Source organism: Channa argus, chromosome 13 (genome assembly GCF_033026475.1).
Source record: "Channa argus isolate prfri chromosome 13, Channa argus male v1.0, whole genome shotgun sequence".
NCBI classification, from domain to species: domain Eukaryota; kingdom Metazoa; phylum Chordata; class Actinopteri; order Anabantiformes; family Channidae; genus Channa; species Channa argus.
The window spans coordinates 9,620,477-9,639,561 of record NC_090209.1 but is presented as its reverse complement, the minus strand read 5'-3'; the positions used below and the strand labels follow the sequence as shown (position 1 = coordinate 9,639,561).

Sequence of the window (19,085 nt, the reverse complement as noted above, 5' to 3'; positions counted from 1 at the left end):
TCTAAAAAAATCCAATGATACAATTGTGTGTCACTTTAATGTAAAATATCTTCGACTGAAATTAGCCACATCCTTTTAAATCCCCCAGTTGTCGATGTTTATTATGTTAGCCTCAAAACAGATTTTGGACTCAATTTGGTTAGCAACAAATGAAGGTTGGGGAGCCAGATGCAAAGCAACTGTGGTTTAAAAACAGTCCCAGGATTTAAGAACTACTCTGTGTTTCTCTTTTCATGTTTTTTTCAGGCTTCGCAGAGCTGCAGACAGACATGACTGACCTAACCAAAGAGCTGAATCGCAGCCAGGGCATCCCTTTTTTGGAGTACAAACAGTTTGTCACACGTACGTTCTTTCCCAAGGTGAGAAAAGCTATTTTTCCCCTGCTATCTGATTTCAAATGGCAGACTGACAATACCATTTTTCTCTATGGGGTTTTTAAATGTTTTTTTTTCCCCTACGTGTCCCAAGTCGCATTTACCAACATTTGTAATATACAGGATAAAAATTCACCTTGGAACTTTTAAACATATAGTAGAGATGTAGCTCAGTGCAGCTCAGTTTGGCCCCCTGTAGCAGAGTTAATGTGTTCTCTACGAGTAGGTAGGTATTTTTCTGACGTGCTGTCCACCCCGAAGGTAGACTGCGGGCCTATCTGTGGGTGGGAGTTTTTCCACAGATACAGACAGACAACTCAGCACGCTTTGTCTTCCAACCACAGGCATGGACTTTCAAGGAGACAGAACAATAGCAGGCACTGAGACAAGGAAACTTTCCCCCTGATTTCTCAATACACACTCTTCACTTAGCTCACACACCCACACAGTTTTTCAAGTATACACACTCTTGTGCAACGGTAGCCTCACTGGTTTGTTGCAGTGGACTCTGGAAACTGTTTTTTTTTTTTGTCAGGGAAGCGAGTGGGGAGAGTGTTGAAATGCCACATAGAGGGAGACATAAATTGAAGTGTTGCTGCTTCAGTATCATCTCTCTATAGTGTCCCACTAAGACAACAAGCACTTGCAACCCTACACGTGCTGTTTTTTTCACACGAGCTTCTGGTGCCCTTAGATTACACACATACGAATCAGCGTTAGACACCGAAAGAATACAAGCCAAATGTAGCTGCCCCTAAATGACAGACTGAGTTGAAATGCTGCCTCTTGGCTCTGGGTCAGATTTTCTCTAAGGCCATTAAGTCTCATGACGTTTTGTGTCATGGTGTCATGTTTCCCTTTCATGGTCAGTCAGGGCCTATTCAAGGCCTCTTTGAGAATTTTTGCCCTTTGGTTCCAGACTGCAAATTTACCTCTCAAGTCTCAAGGGCAGCTCGTTTTGTTTTCCCGTCTATCTATCTTCCTATGTTTATGTCTAGAGCTGGATTTGTATTAAATTTTTCTGTATGTGTTTATGTGCGTTTCAGATGTGTTCTGATTACGAGAAGAGTCTGGTCCAGCCCGCCTACGAAAGTGATACTCTCGGCCCTCGAGCACTGCCAGAGACCCACCCGCTGCTGCAAGACTGGCAGGTGAAGGGTTAAGCCATTAGGACGTTAGGTTAGGTTGTGTTTCCTTCTGCCAGAGTGCCTTGATTTGGTCCTTTTGCACTCCTTTGCTTCTCAACTGGGTCACGCTAAGGCTTATTAAGGCTTTAGAGTGGGCTTGTTGTTGTTGAGGAGTAAAGTATATTGAGCTTTTGTCACTTTGTGTGCTTGTTATAATATATGTGTGGAGCACATCAGTAAACTGTACATCTTTGTGTGCACCAGTGCGCTCGTGTGTGCATATGTGAATACTAATGCACGTCATTCAGTGGTTCCTTGTGAGTGACAAATCAAACATTTGCCACAAAGTTGATGGCAGGTTGCTGACACACTTCCCACTGGCTCCTGCACAACTGAACAGTGTGCTTTTCATTTAAATCCATCTCTAATTGTTTTGTGCACGTGGGTAAGTGGTGACCGGAGTGAGAATTATAAAGAGAGAGAGTACGAATGGGAGTGTTCACTTTCACACTTATCTACGTGTACGTGAAGGCGTGCTGAAAGTGAAAGCACGTGCGTGCACATTAGAAAGAGAGAAAGTAACGATTGCGGAGCTAGTATTGGGTCGGCAGCCGGGGGAGGCTGTCTAACAGTGATGAAGTGCCTTGGATCTACATCGTCTTCCCAGGAAGTGTTTTCCAGGTCACAGCAAATAAATCTCACAGGCGGGCATTTATCTTAATGGACACCCCTGTTCTCCTTCTGTCAGGGTGCAAACCACACCATATGGCTGCAATCCAGAGGGAAGACTTCATCACACCGCTGCTTAGTCGCACCCATAGATAGGCCATGCTTATTAAGTCGAGTTGGCACAATCACACACAGTCAGGGACCGGAGTGCGAGATGCAGTTACAATAGAAAGAACCCATGAGAGTTGGCTAAAGAAGAAGAAGAAGAAGAAGAAGAAGAAGAAGAAGAAGAAGAAGAAGAAGTAATAGCTGTGGTAGAAAGATAAAGTGTTGACTAGATGGGTCACTTGAGACAAGGAGCTAAATAGATTAAGGGGAGTGCAGCAGGTGTGTAATGCACTTTAGGTGAAATCACACAGAGAAATAACTATTTCATCCACCTTCTGTCATCAGGCCAACAACACAACAAGACCTAATGTTGAGGAAGGCATCACCCTGTTCTCCACTCTTCTCAATAACAAGCACTTCCTGGTCACATTCGTCCATGCCTTGGAGCAGCAGAAGGACTTTGCTGTACGAGACAGGTAAATGCTTCAGCTGACACATGACTGAAACAGAATATCCAAACTGGTAAATCTGTAGAATTGACACATTTACAAGATTTACATTCTCAGAGGGACCAATTCTATGCTAATTTGTTAGGCTGTGGTTAGCTGTGATGTGTTGCTTTGGATTGTGAGCTCTTTTCAACAGCTACAGGATGTATGTGTTTCAGTGGGTCAGTTGATCATATTTAATGTGAAAGGTGTGCAGTGATAGAAATTATCACCCAGCTCTGCAGTTCTTATCTCTATCCTGGAGTTCACTTTTTTCTAGGTTCACTTGCTTCGCAGTGCTCTCTGTGGCAGCATGCTTTTCGGCCACGGCTCTCTGCTGTGTCCAGTTACACTATCAGCAGCAAATATAAGATACACTGTCTATATTTATTAGTTAAAGAGCTTGTTATATTCCTCAGGAGCTAGTGGAGACCAAAACTAAAATAAAAGTGCACCAAATATTAGACCAAATGGTCTGCTAATGCATTCATTTTTAAACTTTATAAAAATTGGAAATGACGACAAAATATTTGACACACTTCTGAATACGTGAGCAGCACGAATTATGCTACAGCCAAAGTAGTAGTTTCAAAGACAAACATAGACAAACAAAGTAGTATTTATGGCATGGCTGTTGAGCTTATTGGCATTGCTTTTTATAGCTGTCTCTATTTTTTCAGTGATTACAGCAGGACTTTTTTTTTCTTACTTTTCATGCAAGGCTGTCACTTATTCAACATAACAACATCAGTAGTGTTTAAGCAAGTGGTTGCTCCATATTGTAAGTTCTTGGTCAACTATCACTGGAGCTGTTTGGTCTTAGTGTCCTGAAACTAGCCAGTCATTGTGGAGAATCAGAGAGGAATTCCAGAGGCAAGACCACAATGCTGTCCCAGCTCAGCATCAGCACTTACTGACTGATGTAGCCTCTTTCCTCTGGATTAAAGGGGCTTTGTTAGGGAAATCCCCTGCACTTCTGGATTTAGTTACCCAGACACTCCCTGTATCAGGGCTTTATTTGGTGCTTCAGTCACAGGTACTCTGGGGAATAGTGAGCCTTGTTGAGTTATTGTTTCTGCACTGCAAATTTTTAACCACCACTGACCACACACTGTTTGAAAGTACATGTTTTAACTCATCTGTCACATCTGCTAATCTATTTTCTCACCCTTCAGATGCAGCCTGGCATCTCTGCTCACCATCGCTCTCCATGGTAAGCTTGAGTACTACACCAGTATCATGAAAGATCTGCTGGTGGACCTGATTGATGCTTCGGCTTCAAAAAACCCCAAACTGATGCTTCGGCGCACTGAGTCTGTTGTGGAAAAAATGCTGACCAACTGGATGTCCATCTGCATGTACAGCTACCTCAAGGTGAGAATGGAAAAGAGGCTCAGCAAAGCAACAAGGCAGGATTAATTACCACAGCTCTAATTTTTGACTTCTCTGCTCTGCCACATTCTACAGGAAACAGTGGGTGAGCCTTTCTTCCTGCTGCTGTGCGCAATCAAGCAACAGATCAACAAAGGCTCTATAGATGCCATCACAGGGAAGGCCCGCTACACTCTTAATGAGGAATGGCTGCTCCGCGAGAATATTGAAGCCAAGCCACAGGTCTGATTCCTTAGACACTTTGCTTTTTAGAGGTCAGAGATGAGTGTCAAACTGGCTGAGAGAAAGTTTCCATCATGCTGAAATTCAAAACTCACAGATTCTTGCAAGGTGTGACATGTGTCGCTCTGTGTTTGTTTTTGCAGAACATCAATGTGTCCTTCCAGGGCTGTGGCATGGACTCGCTGTCTGTCAGGGTCATGAACACAGACACAATCTGCCAGGTGAAAGAAAAAATCATAGAAGCCTTTTATAAAAATCTGCCATTCTCCCAGTGGCCCCGAGCAGAGGATGTAGACCTAGGTAAGAGCACATTTTCTCTGATTATTTTCATCCTTTCCCCTCCCCAACCCTCCAAGATATAGTAATCTCCTTTGCAAAAGGTCAATTCTTCTCATGAAGCTCAACTAACCTGAGGCTGTAATATAATAAATGACAGAATGCATTGAGGAGAGTGTACAGTCATAATCACAAAGAGTTATTGCTTTCAAAGCTGCGGAGCCTGCAGAGCTGATTTGATTAATGGCCCGAGAATATTTTCACAGGTCGCGACACTGAGAGTTAAAGCACGGCTGCCCTCTGTCTCACATATATTCCTGTCCAACTTTGGGATGAAATTGTCTAATATTGCTTTACTCCAATCTCCCATCTCCTCTCTCCCACTTTTTCCCCTCCAGAGTGGTTTGACTCTGGTAGCAACAGCAAACTTTTGCAGGACCTGGACAATTCATCAGTGATGGAGGATGGTCGAAAGAAACTCAACACAGTCTTCCATTACCAGGTTTGTGAGTGTGTGTGAGACCACTCGGGTGGATGCTGTAATGGTGTACCTGTGTATCCCTGTTATTGTAACAGCAACAGTGGGGGTGTTGAATGTGAGAAGTCCCATGATTGGTGTCATGGGTTCCAAATCTCAGTGTTGCATGAGGGCAGAGTGGGAAACTTTTTTTTGAAACCTGTTTTAAGTATAGACAGTATGTGTATATGAACACCTCTAGTAGAAACCACTGCTTGTTTCAATTAATTTTATTCACATTTATTTATTTAAATGACAAATTATGATGTTTCTTTCCAAAAAAGATAAATTAACTTATTTAAAAGTCATAAAAAACTTCATCTTCTTTTTTCTTTTTTATAAATCAGGAACATATAAATATAACTTTCAAAAGTTTAAGTAATGAACACAAGATGTTTCCTCGTCGCAGTTTATGTGTGTTGAGGTTTTAAGTTTCTAAATAACAGTTGTGTAATTTGCATACAGGACTTTGATTGGTTTACAACAAATCATGCACGTCATAACGCATCTTAAATTCAGATTTAGATTGAACACAGAGAAAGTTTCCCTCTTCAGCCCATGAAAGCAAAAACAAACTCTGCACATTAATCATTCTGTACAGTGGAGATCAAACATCCAAGTGAAGTAACAATAAGCCAAACACTATTTTGTGACAAGGGTGACTTATGTGTCGTATTTATTGTAAAGACTGAGGCATTAATAATGAAAGTTACATTTATTATACTAGTTTGACATCTACATACTTTGGTCAGTCTTTGTAGATGATTAACAAATGACCAAAAAATGTTTTCAACTAGTAAATTATTAGTAAGTGATATCATATGATATTTAAAATACTTAATCTTGATTGTAACTGTTACCATAAAAAATATATATGCATTTTGACTACCACATATTTGAGCTTATACTTTTGCATAGACCTTATTTAAAGTGCACTATATCATTCAGTATATGTCCTTTGTGACATATGTTGTTAAGACTTTTTTCCCCGTAACTGTTTTGTAACAAAAATAACCAAGGAACAAGTTTTGAATGTCATGGACTGGTAAACCATTAGGAATATTTCCATGTGTGCGTATGTTTGCTTATGACTGTGTTCATTTGTGCGTGAGTAAACAGACACTCAGTGACCCTTGACCTTTGACCTGTTACCTGTACTTGTTAAGTACTCTGTTTAGTTTTTGCTGAGCCATTGGGACAGAGCTGTGAACGCAACGAGCTGTAGCGTGTACTAACAGTCTGGGTTCACTGGCACTGGCTGCTCAATCCATTTCACTGCAGGTTGACTTTAATGAGCCCAGCCAGGCTTCCTCAGACTTGCCACCGCTCTAGATGCACGCAAGACCAACACATATGCACATGGACAAACATATGCACTTCTCAACACCCAACTCCCCTCGAGGCCATGCTTAATGACGCTGCTCTGTTGCACCCGAGCTCACCCCTGACCCGTGCCCTCTGTCCTCTCTCCTCTTTCCTCCCTCCTTCACTGTTTCTCCCCTCCATCCTCAGATCCCAGAGGGGGCCTCGCTGGCCATGAGCATGAAAGACAAGAAAGAGAACTCCCTGGGGAGAGGTATGTCACCTTCAAACACACTTTGTCACCCACACTTGGATAACTACATGCACTCACTTGATCAAAGGAAAGAGCACATGCTTAGTTGATCACGAGAACACGATACACTCATGTAAACACGCATGAAACCACACACCCTTCCGTCTCCTAAAGACAAAGTGGACATCTGAACACATTTCGTAAATCACAAAACATTCTCCTGCTGGAGTTATGCTACTGCTTCATTCAGAGCTCTTTTTCTGTGTTATTGATTTATTCCATTAGCAAATGTCAGCTTGTGGGAAAAAATGTGACACAAATTGGCTCATTGTCCAGCCTCAAGCAGAAATATAATGACTTCTCCGCCTGTTGACAGATGAGTTTACATACAGTCTGTAATGGGCTTGTCCATTTGTTGTCTAGGGTCTACCTTGCATAATCAGTACCAGACCAGAGCTCAGTTCTGCTCAGGCTCTGTCTATCAAAGCCTCTCCCTTCATTCATACTGGGCCAAAAATAGGCTTATGTGGACCAAACCTGGCCATGGCTTCAAAGCGCTGAGGGGGTGTTATGAGCCTGTAGTGCTCCCTGGCTAATATAAAACACTGTCCTGCCTGGCTGTGATCAGAGTTGAGGGTCTGGACTGAGGCCCGCTGGGTGGGAGCATCTCTGGCAGAGTGGGTGAATGAGAACACACTCACCATGCGTTTGTTTGTGTGTGTGTATCTGCACAAATGCCTATCTTTGTTTTCACTGCTTTGTGTGTACAATAATTTACCATATTTATTTGTCTTTGTGTCGGTATTCATGCTTGTGTTTGGACATGTGTCCTCATATCTGTTCATGCATGTGTGCGTTGCATGTGTTTGTGTTTAGATCTATATATAAACCAGTAAGGTTTAATGCTCTTTCCCAGCGTTGGCCTGAGCATTACCATCTCATTACACTGGCTCCACAACCACTCACAGACTCTGTGTGTCTGTCTCCTATAATCTCCCTCTTTTCTCTCTCCTTTCACTCGTAATCTTTCTCTTTCATTCTCTCAGACAGCTCCCCTCCCCGACCGACCCACAGTCCACCTTAATCACTTTCTCCTCTCACATGTACTCTATCTCCCTTGCTCTCCTGTCAATCTCCCTCTCGTATATTTTTTCTTTTTTATCTGTCACTCTTCTTTGCTCCCTCCCCCTGTCTCTTTCCCCTATTTCAGTTCTCCACCTTGCTGATTGCACATTGTTTCATGCTGTATGTTTCTTTTTTTGTCTCTTTCTCCTTAGTGAAAGATCTGGATACAGAGAAGTATGTACACTTGGTGAGTACCTCTATATACTGTTGCTAATCACACTGTTTCTATAAGTGGTCCCAAGGTTTATTGTCAGAGCTTTTCCTGTGTGTGCCAGTGTTAGTCAGCCCGGTGCAGGTCTGATGACAGACAGAATCGGGGTGAATGGAGGTGAAAAGGAAAGCTGCTGAGAGGACATGACAGCACTAATGCCGCTTAAGCTCTTTTATAAACGTCAGCCAAGATATGGGCCCTCTGACTTTAGAATAATGAGTTCTTTGGAACACAATTTGCCGGGTGAATAGTTAGTTTTACAGGACGGTTCTGTAGTCATTTTTTTTTCTCAAGTAGGTGGAATTTGACTGCTTCTTTCTTGTAGCTACCCCTATTTTGTATGTACCTGTATGAGCAAGCCACAGACATGATCTGGTACTCAGCAAACGAAGAAAACCTTGAGAATTTACCCACTCCCAGTACTTCCCTTATTCTTTATATTACTCAGAATGTCAAAATACCCTTATGCAGTTTCTGGATCATGTGTCTAATGCATGTAACAGAAAATTTCCCTTTGACAACTGAGAGAGCAGAGACAGTGGAGCTTTATTTGGATGGTTTATTGTTTCAGTTTATGTGCCTTGACCTTTGAATGCTGGTATTTCAGGTCCTACCTCATGATGAGCTGATGGAGACCAAGAAATCACACAGACAGAGCCATCGCAAGAAAGTCCTGCCGGAAATCTACCTGACCCGCCTGCTGTCTACTAAGGTAGCTGGAAACAACAGATAGCTTATGCTGTCAGCACTACAAACATAAATAGCTCCAGCCACTGTAGATCTCTGTGTTATATTTCATATTTTTATGGCCCATATTAGCCTCAGGAGCCATCTAGAATGGAATATACCATGAAACTATGTCTTTCTGAATGTATGAGCTGCATTTTTGTTTCATCCACAGGGAACTCTTCAGAAGTTCTTGGATGACCTCTTTCAGGCCATCCTAAGCATCCCCCCAGACCGCCCTCCTCTGGCTGTTAAATACTTCTTTGACTTCCTAGAGGAGCAGGCTGACAAACGGGGCATCACAGACCCAGACACCCTGCACATCTGGAAAACCAACAGGTAAAAAGCTTAGCTGTATGATTAAAGTCCCCTTTGGTCACCTCTGTGTGCAAGTGTAAGGCTTTAAAAGCTTATCTTTCCCTGTCCGTGCAGTTTACCTCTGCGTTTCTGGGTGAATATCCTGAAGAATCCTCAGTTTGTGTTTGACATTGATAAGACAGATCACATGGATGCCTGTCTGTCTGTCATCGCCCAGGCTTTTATAGATGCCTGCTCCATTTCCGACCTGCAGCTAGGCAAGGTGAGTCTCTCTATCTACCTATTCATCACAATGCTTTTCAAAGTCTGTCCATGTGGGCTTCCCCTGAGACAAATATAACTTCCCATATTTTGGGGATTTTTGAGGTAAGCAGGAAGTGTGCTATTGCCAGGAAGCCAGTTAGCTGTCAGCTAGCCTTTGGTCATACTACAACTATTAACAACAATGCCAAATGAATGTGTTTATTTTTTGTGTTCTTTTTTGGGGGGGGCGTGCAAACAACTACCAGAAATTTACTTTTGTGTGGTAGGAAAAAAAACAGGAGTATCTTTTGATTCAATGACAACCCTTGGAAATGTGAAGGTGATACTGAATGTAAGCCAGTGTGTCATATCATGAGTGTTCAGAGTTATCTGAGTTATTACCTTGGTTAGAAGTTCAAATCGATTTACAATTTGATACGCCTATCCCACCTTACACAATATATATATATATATATATATATATATATATATATATATATATATATATATATATATATATATATATATATATATATATATATATATATATATATATATATATATATATATATATATATATAAGGCTATGTCTATCCATCTATCTCCCCACCCCCTGGGGAGGTGCACCTCACAAGTTGATAATGATTTGATCCACCGTACTCTATGATTTCTATCATAGATGTCTGATTGTATACCAGATTAAAGAAAGGTTAGATATCTATGTATCCATCTATCTGTGTTTTTGGATGTTTATGAATATATGGATCTAACACACACACACACACACAAACACACTCATTCACTTAACATAGCTCCTGAGTCCTTTTGTGAACCATCGTTCCAAAGCCTTTAGACTGTCAGCTCCATCTACCTCTGCTCATTTTATTTCAGCCCAGTTGGCTGATCCAAGGTCATGAGCACCAGGGATCTTTTTTCTTCGTTGGCTGCATGTGTTTGTGTGTGTGTGTGTGTGTGTGTGTGGGGATGCTTGTGCATGTCAATGTCCTCACTACTTACAAATCTGTGTCATCTCTAAGACACTGTGACCCTGAGCATGCTCTGCTTCCTGTGTCTTTCTGACTGACTTCCTCTCAGGAGAGATTCGAGGATTCATCCAAATGATGCTCCTCACAGGCCGCTTTTTATACTTCACTACAGTGCCAAAGAGCCAGTGCACTGACAAAAGCAACATTCACATGTGTCTACGGATACACAAAACATCCAACTCACACTTCCTCATTAACATGTCACATCTGCCTGTGCATGTACTGTACTGTGCAGTCACGGGGTTCAAGGAATTGGCCTTGTTTTCTCCTGTAAGTCAAGGAGACTGGCATGACACAATCTTTGAGTGTTTACAGTCACTGGTTTTTGTATGCATATGAGTGTGTGTGATGGCCTCGGGACAGGGCAGGGAGGGGTACACTGCCTGGATTAGCTGTGGTACAGCAGGAGTGAGCGAGAGCCGTAGGAAACTAAGCAAAGCTTACTGTTTCCACGGAAACCCTTTCATCTGGCGATATGCAGACATGGAGAGCCACAGGGTCACAGGGGGGTTACCAAGCAGATGGGCAATCAGCAGGCAGTGACCTTGCGGACAGGAAGAGAGAGGGTTCCCTATCAGAAGGAGCCATTGTGGCCACAGCATTTCAGTCCCCCCAACACCTTTAGCACACACGCATGGAAACAAACACACATTAGGTGACACAAATAAATTGTGACACATAGAAATATTAAGGTGCACTGCAAGCACATTCACTGATGCTGAAAGCTTTTTTTCTCTGTCCTACTTTCGTCCCATCCTATTCTCTGTTACACACAAAGACCTATACAGACTCGCTGCAGTAGTCACAACTAAAACCCAAATATGTACACAGCCTCTTAGCCTTGCTACTTTCTGCCTGCTTGAATAAGCACTAGTGCAAGAGCCTGAAGTGACTGTGGAGAGAGTGGCAGTGGTATGAAGGGGGATTGGTTAGGACATGAATGTTCCTCCTCTGCTTCCCACTGATTAAGTCTTCTCTTGGAAAGGAAAATGTTCCCTCCCTCTGTGTCATTTCACAAGTTTAGATTGGCTCATTAACAAATAACGTCCTAGTTAACGAAGCCTTAGTAGGAGATTAGCACAAGTGGTGGAGGAAGTATTTTATTTAAGTAAACTTTAAGGTTCTTAAGTAAACTGCTTTTGGCTTGTCTCTTCCGGGGTCACCAGAGCGCAACATGTTCTGCACTGCATTGATTTGGCGTGTGTTTTTATGCAGTTTGCCATTCCTGCTGCAACCCTCCCATTTCATTATGACTCGGGAACAGCCACCAAGGGCCACACCTGGTGGGCTGGGATTCAACCCCGCTGCCTTTTGAATCCCAAGCTGATGCTCTACCCATTGATTCACCAGGCCCCCTAAGCAAACAGAACCCTTCTATAAGAACTACAATCAGAATCATGCACTCCAACCTTTAGTAAACTATTTAAGCACTGTTTTTTTGTTCATGTTCAGCAGAGGATCACCATGCCAAATTACAATGTGTATTGGTTAAAACTTTCAGGACTCTCCTACCAACAAGTTACTGTATGCCAAGGAGATCCCTGAATATAAGAAGAGAGTGCAGTCCTACTACCGGCAGATACAGGAAATGTCACCTCTCAGCGAGCAGGAAATGAATGCTCACCTTGCTGAGGAGTCAAGAGTGAGTATTCTTCAGAAAGTGTCAGAAGTGTTCCACAAAACCTGGCAATAACATGCAACTCTTGTTTTATAATTTAATCTAACACCCTGTTGTTTGTCCTCTAGAAATACAGAAATGAATTCAACACCAACCTGGCCTTGACCGAAATCTACAAATATGCCAAAAGATACAGAAATCAGGTAAGAGAATAGGTTCCTGCGTGTCTCCTTGCTCTTAGATTCAGATTAGATTTTGTTTCTCGTGTTTAAACTGGCCCCTTTTCTGCAGCCAGTGCCTCAGTCTAGCTTTTTGCTGTATAAAGTTTCACAGATGGGTATCAGAGCGTGACGTATCAGTGTGGAAGATGTGCATGTAGAGAGATGAAACAGACTTTAAACAGCCTTACAACTTGCCACTCAGCTGTCTGCACATATATCCTCACACAGCTGCTATACCACAATCGCTTTTTGTTAAGTGTTTTGAGATGGAAAACAATCACATCTGGAGTATCTTTCAAACTGCAGCCACCATTTAATGTGTTCCATCCTCCCTTTCCCACATACAGTATACCTTTCACTTTAAGCAAACAAAATGCTGTTTACATTTTCTGTATCCACCACCCCTATCTGCTTAATGATACTGTAAAGTTGCTGCTTCATATCTTCTGTTTCACTTTGAACTAGCCCTCTTAAAGCCCCTGCTGTCCTCCCCCGTGTTTCTTTACTGCTGTGACTATTCTCTGGAGAGGCTTAGTCAGCGGTGACTGTGCCTTAATGGAGCACCCTCATGATAATACCGTTTAGCTGCTTGCCTCTGTCATGCTACTGTACTGACGTGGGCCAGGGGCTTAGACTCTGATTCACAGAGCTCTGTGAATGGCCCCTGATTGCCTATTCTCTCACCACAGCTCAGTTCGCTCTGCCTGGTAGCACACTGCTGCTAAGAGCCCATAAATCCCACTGACATGGTGACAACTATTGGGCATGAAAAACAGAGCAGATGTTGGTTTTGTAAATATCTGAAGAGCAAATGCTTTTTGTGGTGTGGAGGCATGCGTGAAGGCAAGAGAAGAGGTTGAAGCACTTCAAACTTTCCTGTTCTCTCTCCTGCGAGTTTCCATGTCCAGGCAGGTGGCTGATTTCCACCGTCTAGTTGATAGATGCATGAATGCATGACAGTCACTGACAGTCATCTTTTTTTGTGTTTTTCTTTGCTATCTCCCCTGGTCAGGTGGTGAACGCTCTGGAGTCTAACCCAACTGCACGGCGCACTCAGCTGCATCACAAATTCGAGCAGGTCATTGCCCTTGTGGAGGACAACATCTACGAGTGCTGCAGCGAAGCCTAAACCTGCCACCGTCTTGTTGTTAGCCGTGTCTTTCTCCTGCTGACAGCTGCCTTTCTCCCACCTACATGGTTACTTGGGAATGTCAGCCACTAAGGAGTTAGCCTTCATAAGTGTCATTATTATTCGCAGACTGTACCCAAGCGTGAAACGTGGCAGAGCAAAGGACCTAAACCTGCCTCTCAAGCTTTATACGTTGTGAGGTGTTCCTCCTCTCATCTTGAAATGCAGAGCTATTTTTTTTTCCCTCCCTCCATCATGCAGACAGAACTCCAGTCTGGCTCAGCTATACTTTAGGGTATGGCATGAAGATGAGGTTTTTTATTCTGGATGTCTTTACCGTTACTGGGACCTACAGTAAGCCCTGGTGGCAACTTTACCGCACTGAACCCTTCACTGAAGGGAACGAGCCAATGATGCACTGTACTGTATTATAATGTCCATAGCAATATTTATAGATGTGTTATTATACTTTAAAGTGGCCTGTTCATCAGGATGTGTAGAAAGGACCATGATACACTCCTCTCATCTCCTAAAGCCTGCAAGGTTCTCAGGTGTGAATGCTTAAGTTGGGTGACTTGCTGCCATTGGTGGTCCCAATGTGCTTTGCAGGCTGATGATGGGTTGAGGAGGAGTGGAGAAGGAATATAAATGACTGAAATTAATTAAATCAAATGCAATGTAGTTCACTGGGAAGAGCTGCATCACTATAGAAGTGTTGATCAGCGTGCTTGTAAACGAATGAATATCATGTTGAATTCTGACTTGTTTAGAAGAGGGAAATTTACATTTATTGAAAACAAATGTGAGCTCAATATAATCTGAAGAGAGACTGTATTTGTGATGCCAAATGACTTGTCAGAGTTTGTGAAATAAATTACAGTATTTAGGATTTTAAAGTGTCTAAAGATGTTTATTGTACTATTTCTCAGAGTGCTTCAATTGTAAATGCATTACGGCATAAGGACATTTAACATTTGTAACGCATTAACATTCGGCCTGCCACCCAAAAGCCCACAAGCTAGCATCTGGAATTCTATCTAGTTCTCAGAGAGCCTTGTAAATGTTCTCCTGAAAAAGCCAGTAAGGGAAAAACCGTAAAGAGGTTTAGCTTTGTTTTTATTGCAGGATACAGAAACACTTTCACAAGATCCTAACCTTTGCACAGTGAGAAAAATTATATTTCTATATATTACTTTAATGCCAAAATTGACATTCTGACACACAAACACATTAGCATCCACCACACACACACCCACATCCAGTGTCTTGCAGGGGGTGCCTTCTCCCTGCAGAGGTTCTTTTCCGATCCATCTGTTTACACTCATGTCTCAGTCGATGCCAAGAGAACTGACCAGCTTCGTTAACCAAAAGACAAGAGGGGAGACAGAAAGACCAAAAGACAGCCCCATCAGATGAGATATCTAAACAAGGATTGTATCTGCTGAGGGTATGCAGCTGCAACAGTTACTTAAACAACAGTTGATGTGGTTTCAATCGCATTTTCATCGATTATGGGTCACCTTTTTGGAGGAGAGGGGTAACAGGGAGCTTGGAATGTGTTCAGTTGGTCTATCACGCAGACAACACCCCCTTGATGCCTGGTTAAACTCTGTGAAGCCAGCTGATCACGTTACCCGATTGAATGGATTCAAAACACAAGCTAGAAAGTGTGCCACAACAGTGAAGACACATGGAGAGGTAAGTCAAGAGGGCTGGCCAACAGACTGTAGTGTTGCTCGGTGGTGGAGGGTCTCTAGGTGTGTGGGGACAGATGGGACATTAAAAAGGAGGAGGTGGGGGGCACAGGTCAAGCAGGGGCCACCTGGCTGGTAGAGACAGATGAAGTCTGGGTTTTGGAGACAGCAGTGGCTGCCTCATCGTCCCCAAATGGGTTCTTTCCACAGCAAACCGTGGTGATCATGCAGTTCCTGAACTGGAGGCCACAGAGAAAAACAGAATCACAGTTCTCAGCTTTGGTCAATAGAATAGGGAATAAATGCAATGTTGTGCAATCAAAATCTCACTTAAAAGTGCTGAAATATTAACATTATTCTATCAAAAGTACAAATACTTAATCTCCTCAGTGAATGATGCAATTTATGACATTATTCAATTAGTTAATACTGATGCAACCATGCATTAAAAGCACTTCATTGTTTGTGTTGATACATGTTTTTCACATTAGCGATGCAATGAGATGGAGCGAATTTTAAATACTTTATATACAGTTTGATAGTTTCAATTACTAGCTCCAATTGCTGGGTTCAAGAACGGTCAAATGGCCACAAAGCATAAATGTGAGGTATGGTGGCCGTTTAAAAGACAAAGCAAAACATGAAATTAAACAACTCACACCCCAACATTGCTTTTTTGTAAAGGATAAATCTAGATATACTGGTAAGAACTGATTTAGTCTTCAACGACGAATTCACATTTCTAAGGTTGTTGTACGCTTTTCAAAGTAAAATTATAATATTGGTTAGTTAATAGTAAAGATAAATTTTATTAACTTTAAGGAAATGCTCTTGCTATTTTGCCACAACTGTCTTCATTAACAGTTTCTCACAGGTGCAGAGGAAAATACCTTAGCTTCACATACCTGTCTGTTTAGCAAAATGTAAATGACCGGGTTGTACAGAGCAGCACTCTTAGCGAAGAAGGCTGGAGCAGTCATGAACACTGGTCCAAACTCAATTCCCTGATTGGCAAAGATGTACCAGGCCACACTGGCGTAGGGTACCCAGCACACCAGGAAGGAGATCACCATAACGATAACCATGCGTGTCACTTCCTTCTCTGCTCTCTGGGTGGTTTCAGACTCCTGCTGCTGGGCTGCAGCCTGAATGCAATGAAACACAACTTATTTACTTTATTAAAAACTTTGTAAACCGGATTTGCATAGCAAATCTTGTCAGTAAAAGTAAAGTAAATACAGCATTAGGATCCAAACTTAGTGATGAGTCTTTAGTTCAATGGACTGGAATGGAATGTTGTTGACACCTGCAACAGTTTTAAACTCAGCAGTAAAACAGTTTGATATTCAACAATAAAGAAAAAGAGGAAAGATTACAAAATGCAAGGCTGTCTTAAGGCAACAATCAGGAGCACATATGAAACTTAAATGGGTTCGGCTTGTTGTAACCATCAGTTGTTACAGGAGATTGCTGCAAAGATGTTTCCTGTGTAAGTGATGGGGGCCGAAATCCAAAGTCCTCCATCTATGCAAAGATGTTTTAAAAAGTTTATCTGAAGACAGTATAACGCTTCAGATGAACGGAAAATAAAAAAAAAGTCTAGTACAAAGTTGCCTCTTCTTACTTCCTTCCACTGCAATTAAACAGGAAAATTTAACTTGGACCTGGAAGATCTTCTGTTCATATAATAAACTCAGACTGCTGATGGCTCACATGAACTTACATATAAGCTACTTCTTTATGGCCACTACAAACAGGAGGAAGGGTTCAATTAAAACAGACTTGAAAAATTCCGGACTTATCCCTTATGTTAAACTACCCAAATCTATAAGCAAAAATCTCTCACAGGAAAGGCCAGTGTGCTCAACTGTCTTTGTAAACTTAAGTAACGATCAAGAGAAGCAGCAGCACAGGGACAGTCTGTAGCCCACACATTATCCGACAGGCATTTGAGCATTAAGGTGCCTTCATCAGAACTCTAGGTTTTATCTATAATTTATATCAAATTACAGATTTAAGAACACAAAGAGCAGTGCTTTATCAGAAGAATTTTAGCATTTTTTTTTTTTTTAACAATTTATGACCTCTAATGCATTATCAATGAGGGCAGCAGGCTGACACAGTATGCAGGCTGACTGCCCTTCAGCTGAAGGACCTCCATATAAGCTGCCACATTGGCAATGAGCTGTGCTCCTGAAGTGTCCTTGAGCCATTAAATCCCTCATCTTCAGAGACACTACTCTGTGATGCTCTAACCTCCCTGTGGAGGAGGGTAAAGTAAAAGAAAGGAATTCTGTACAGGGATATACAAGGTAACACATACTTATTGTTAATATTGCATCTAGCAGAGGTGTTCTTACCGCTCGCACGGTGCAGAGCAAACGACCGTAGCAGAAGAAAATGATGAAGAGGGGGATAGAGAAGTGGAGGATAAACATATAGATGACGAACGAGGTGTTGTTGAGTTCAGGCTTGGGGGTGTAGTAGTCAATCCCACAGGAACACTGCATTCCCTCTGGGATGTATCTGCATGCACATATATAGTAATAATCCATCAACACCATCAAATACAGTAACACTTGTTACCACGTGTTTAAATAAAAATACTCTCCAGGGTGCTTTATTGTGCAAATGATTAGTACAAGTGAATAAATCTATATGGATTAAAACCTGTGCAAACAGAGTGTAAAACAGACACTGAAACATACAGTACCTGGACCATCCAAACAGCGGAGGTGTAGCACAGGTCAGGGCCATGATCCATGTGAATGCCAGGCCAACAATGGCATGTTTTTCCTCAAAACGAAAGTTGGTCATTGGCTTACAGACCACAATGTAGCGTTCAATAGCCAAAACCACCAGAGACCAGAGAGCAATCTCTCCTGAGACATAAAATACAGCAGGTATTCATGCATTGCTAGGCTACTTGGTATTAAACACTTGTAATTGTTTATAGGGATTTCAAATATTTCACACTTTAAGTATTTTCATGCCCACATTTTAAATATTTCTAATTGCCAAAGTACAAAAACCAGCATAAGAATGACAACATAACACACATAAACATAAACACACAAACACTCACCTCCTAAAGTCGCAAAGAACCCTTCGATGTAGCAACCTACAACCCCCAAGATGAAATATCCATGCAAAGCTGTGTAAAGAGTGACTGTAAAGCCTCCGATGACCATGAAAAGATCAGCCACTGCCAGGTTGAGCAGAACATAGTTTAGAGGAGTCCTCAGCTTTTTGTGTTTGACAGTGACATAGAGGGTGAGGAAATTGATGGGGAAAGCTGTGATGATGAGGAACAGCATGTACACAGCTAGAAGAGAGTACTTCCAGGGCTCAGCCAGGTAGTACTGTGGGTGGTCAAATGGGCTGAGAACCAACCCAGTCTTGTTAGACATGGGGACATAAAAGTTGGGCCCTTCTGTGCCATTCATGGTTCCTGTCGGTGATAGTCGTTCTTTCTCTAAGACCTTGATGTGTGTCCCTTCTCAAAGTAACATTCGGTGAAGGAGTCTTGTTGTGTAGCTGATGTGCAAATAGGGAGTGAAACGATGGATGGATCTTGAAGAAGTAGGATGTGCTTCGCAGGTCCCCGAGGAGCTGCGGCACCTTTTAACAAGCCAGCCGGATTAAAAATATGCTTGGAGTGAAGTGTTAGCAGAGATGGAATTAAGACACTCAATCTGCAGTATGTCTCCCTCCCTCTCCAACACACACCCACACACGCATGTCAGGAGAAAACTTCAGAAATAGCTATGGAGTATAATAAGCATTTTCAAGGTGAGAGTTTGCAGCCACGGCTATCTGTACCCTATCATTACTGTCATGTGCATCAATGGATCATCAGAATGGAGGAGTGAGGACTAACTGCAAATGACATTTATGAAGCTAGTTCCTAACCACTGCATAATGCAGAGGTCAACTCATAGCCTTATCAGTATCAGTGGGACATACTGCTCAATGCATGCACACGCTGTAGCTCTCCATTTTACACAAATCCTGAAAGATAACCAA

General features: G+C 42.2%; 2 protein-coding genes across 3 annotated transcripts in view; one reads left to right on the top strand and one right to left on the bottom strand.

Moving 5' to 3' along the window:
* plxnd1 (plexin D1) overlaps positions 1–14,261 on the top strand; it is a 56,489-nt gene extending 42,228 nt beyond the window's left edge. The window contains exons 22-36 of the mRNA XM_067526189.1: positions 247–359; positions 1,421–1,525; positions 2,624–2,754; positions 3,942–4,140; positions 4,234–4,380; positions 4,524–4,680; positions 5,055–5,158; positions 6,686–6,749; positions 8,006–8,040; positions 8,672–8,776; positions 8,966–9,129; positions 9,223–9,370; positions 11,899–12,039; positions 12,144–12,218; positions 13,249–14,261. Of these exons, the coding sequence (XP_067382290.1) occupies positions 247–359; positions 1,421–1,525; positions 2,624–2,754; positions 3,942–4,140; positions 4,234–4,380; positions 4,524–4,680; positions 5,055–5,158; positions 6,686–6,749; positions 8,006–8,040; positions 8,672–8,776; positions 8,966–9,129; positions 9,223–9,370; positions 11,899–12,039; positions 12,144–12,218; positions 13,249–13,365 (1,805 nt within the window). The 3' untranslated portion in view covers positions 13,366–14,261. The remainder of the gene's footprint in view (positions 1–246; positions 360–1,420; positions 1,526–2,623; positions 2,755–3,941; positions 4,141–4,233; positions 4,381–4,523; positions 4,681–5,054; positions 5,159–6,685; positions 6,750–8,005; positions 8,041–8,671; positions 8,777–8,965; positions 9,130–9,222; positions 9,371–11,898; positions 12,040–12,143; positions 12,219–13,248) is intronic.
* A 203-nt stretch (positions 14,262–14,464) lies between these two features.
* LOC137139229 (rhodopsin-like) lies at positions 14,465–18,989 on the bottom strand. Of its 2 annotated transcripts, XR_010916287.1 has the most exons (6): positions 18,145–18,989; positions 17,773–17,941; positions 17,420–17,585; positions 15,965–16,204; positions 14,886–15,298; positions 14,465–14,720 (listed from the first exon to the last, which is right to left on the bottom strand). XR_010916287.1 is itself a non-coding variant. In XM_067526220.1 (5 exons), exons 1-5 carry the CDS (start codon positions 18,503–18,505, stop codon positions 15,173–15,175), a joined length of 1,062 nt encoding a protein of 353 aa, XP_067382321.1. In that variant the 5' UTR covers positions 18,506–18,989; the 3' UTR covers positions 14,465–15,172. The 2 variants fall into 2 exon arrangements, 1 of the variants encoding a protein (XP_067382321.1); XM_067526220.1 differs by having other exon boundaries at positions 14,465–15,298.
* Between the last annotated feature and the right edge of the window lie 96 nt (positions 18,990–19,085).

What these genes read in the sequence shown, in the direction of transcription:
- LOC137139229 (XM_067526220.1), bottom strand. Translation starts at nt 18,505, where the DNA reads ATGAATGGCACAGAAGGGCCCAACTTTTATGTCCCCATGTCTAACAAG. An exon ending in CCGCTGTTTGGATGGTCCAG is followed by an intron (nt 17,586 to 17,772) that starts GTACTGTATGTT and finishes ATGTGCATGCAG; the next exon opens with ATACATCCCAGAGGGAATGC. An exon ending in ACATTTTGCTAAACAGACAG is followed by an intron (nt 15,299 to 15,964) that starts GTATGTGAAGCT and finishes TGTGGCCTCCAG; the next exon opens with TTCAGGAACTGCATGATCAC.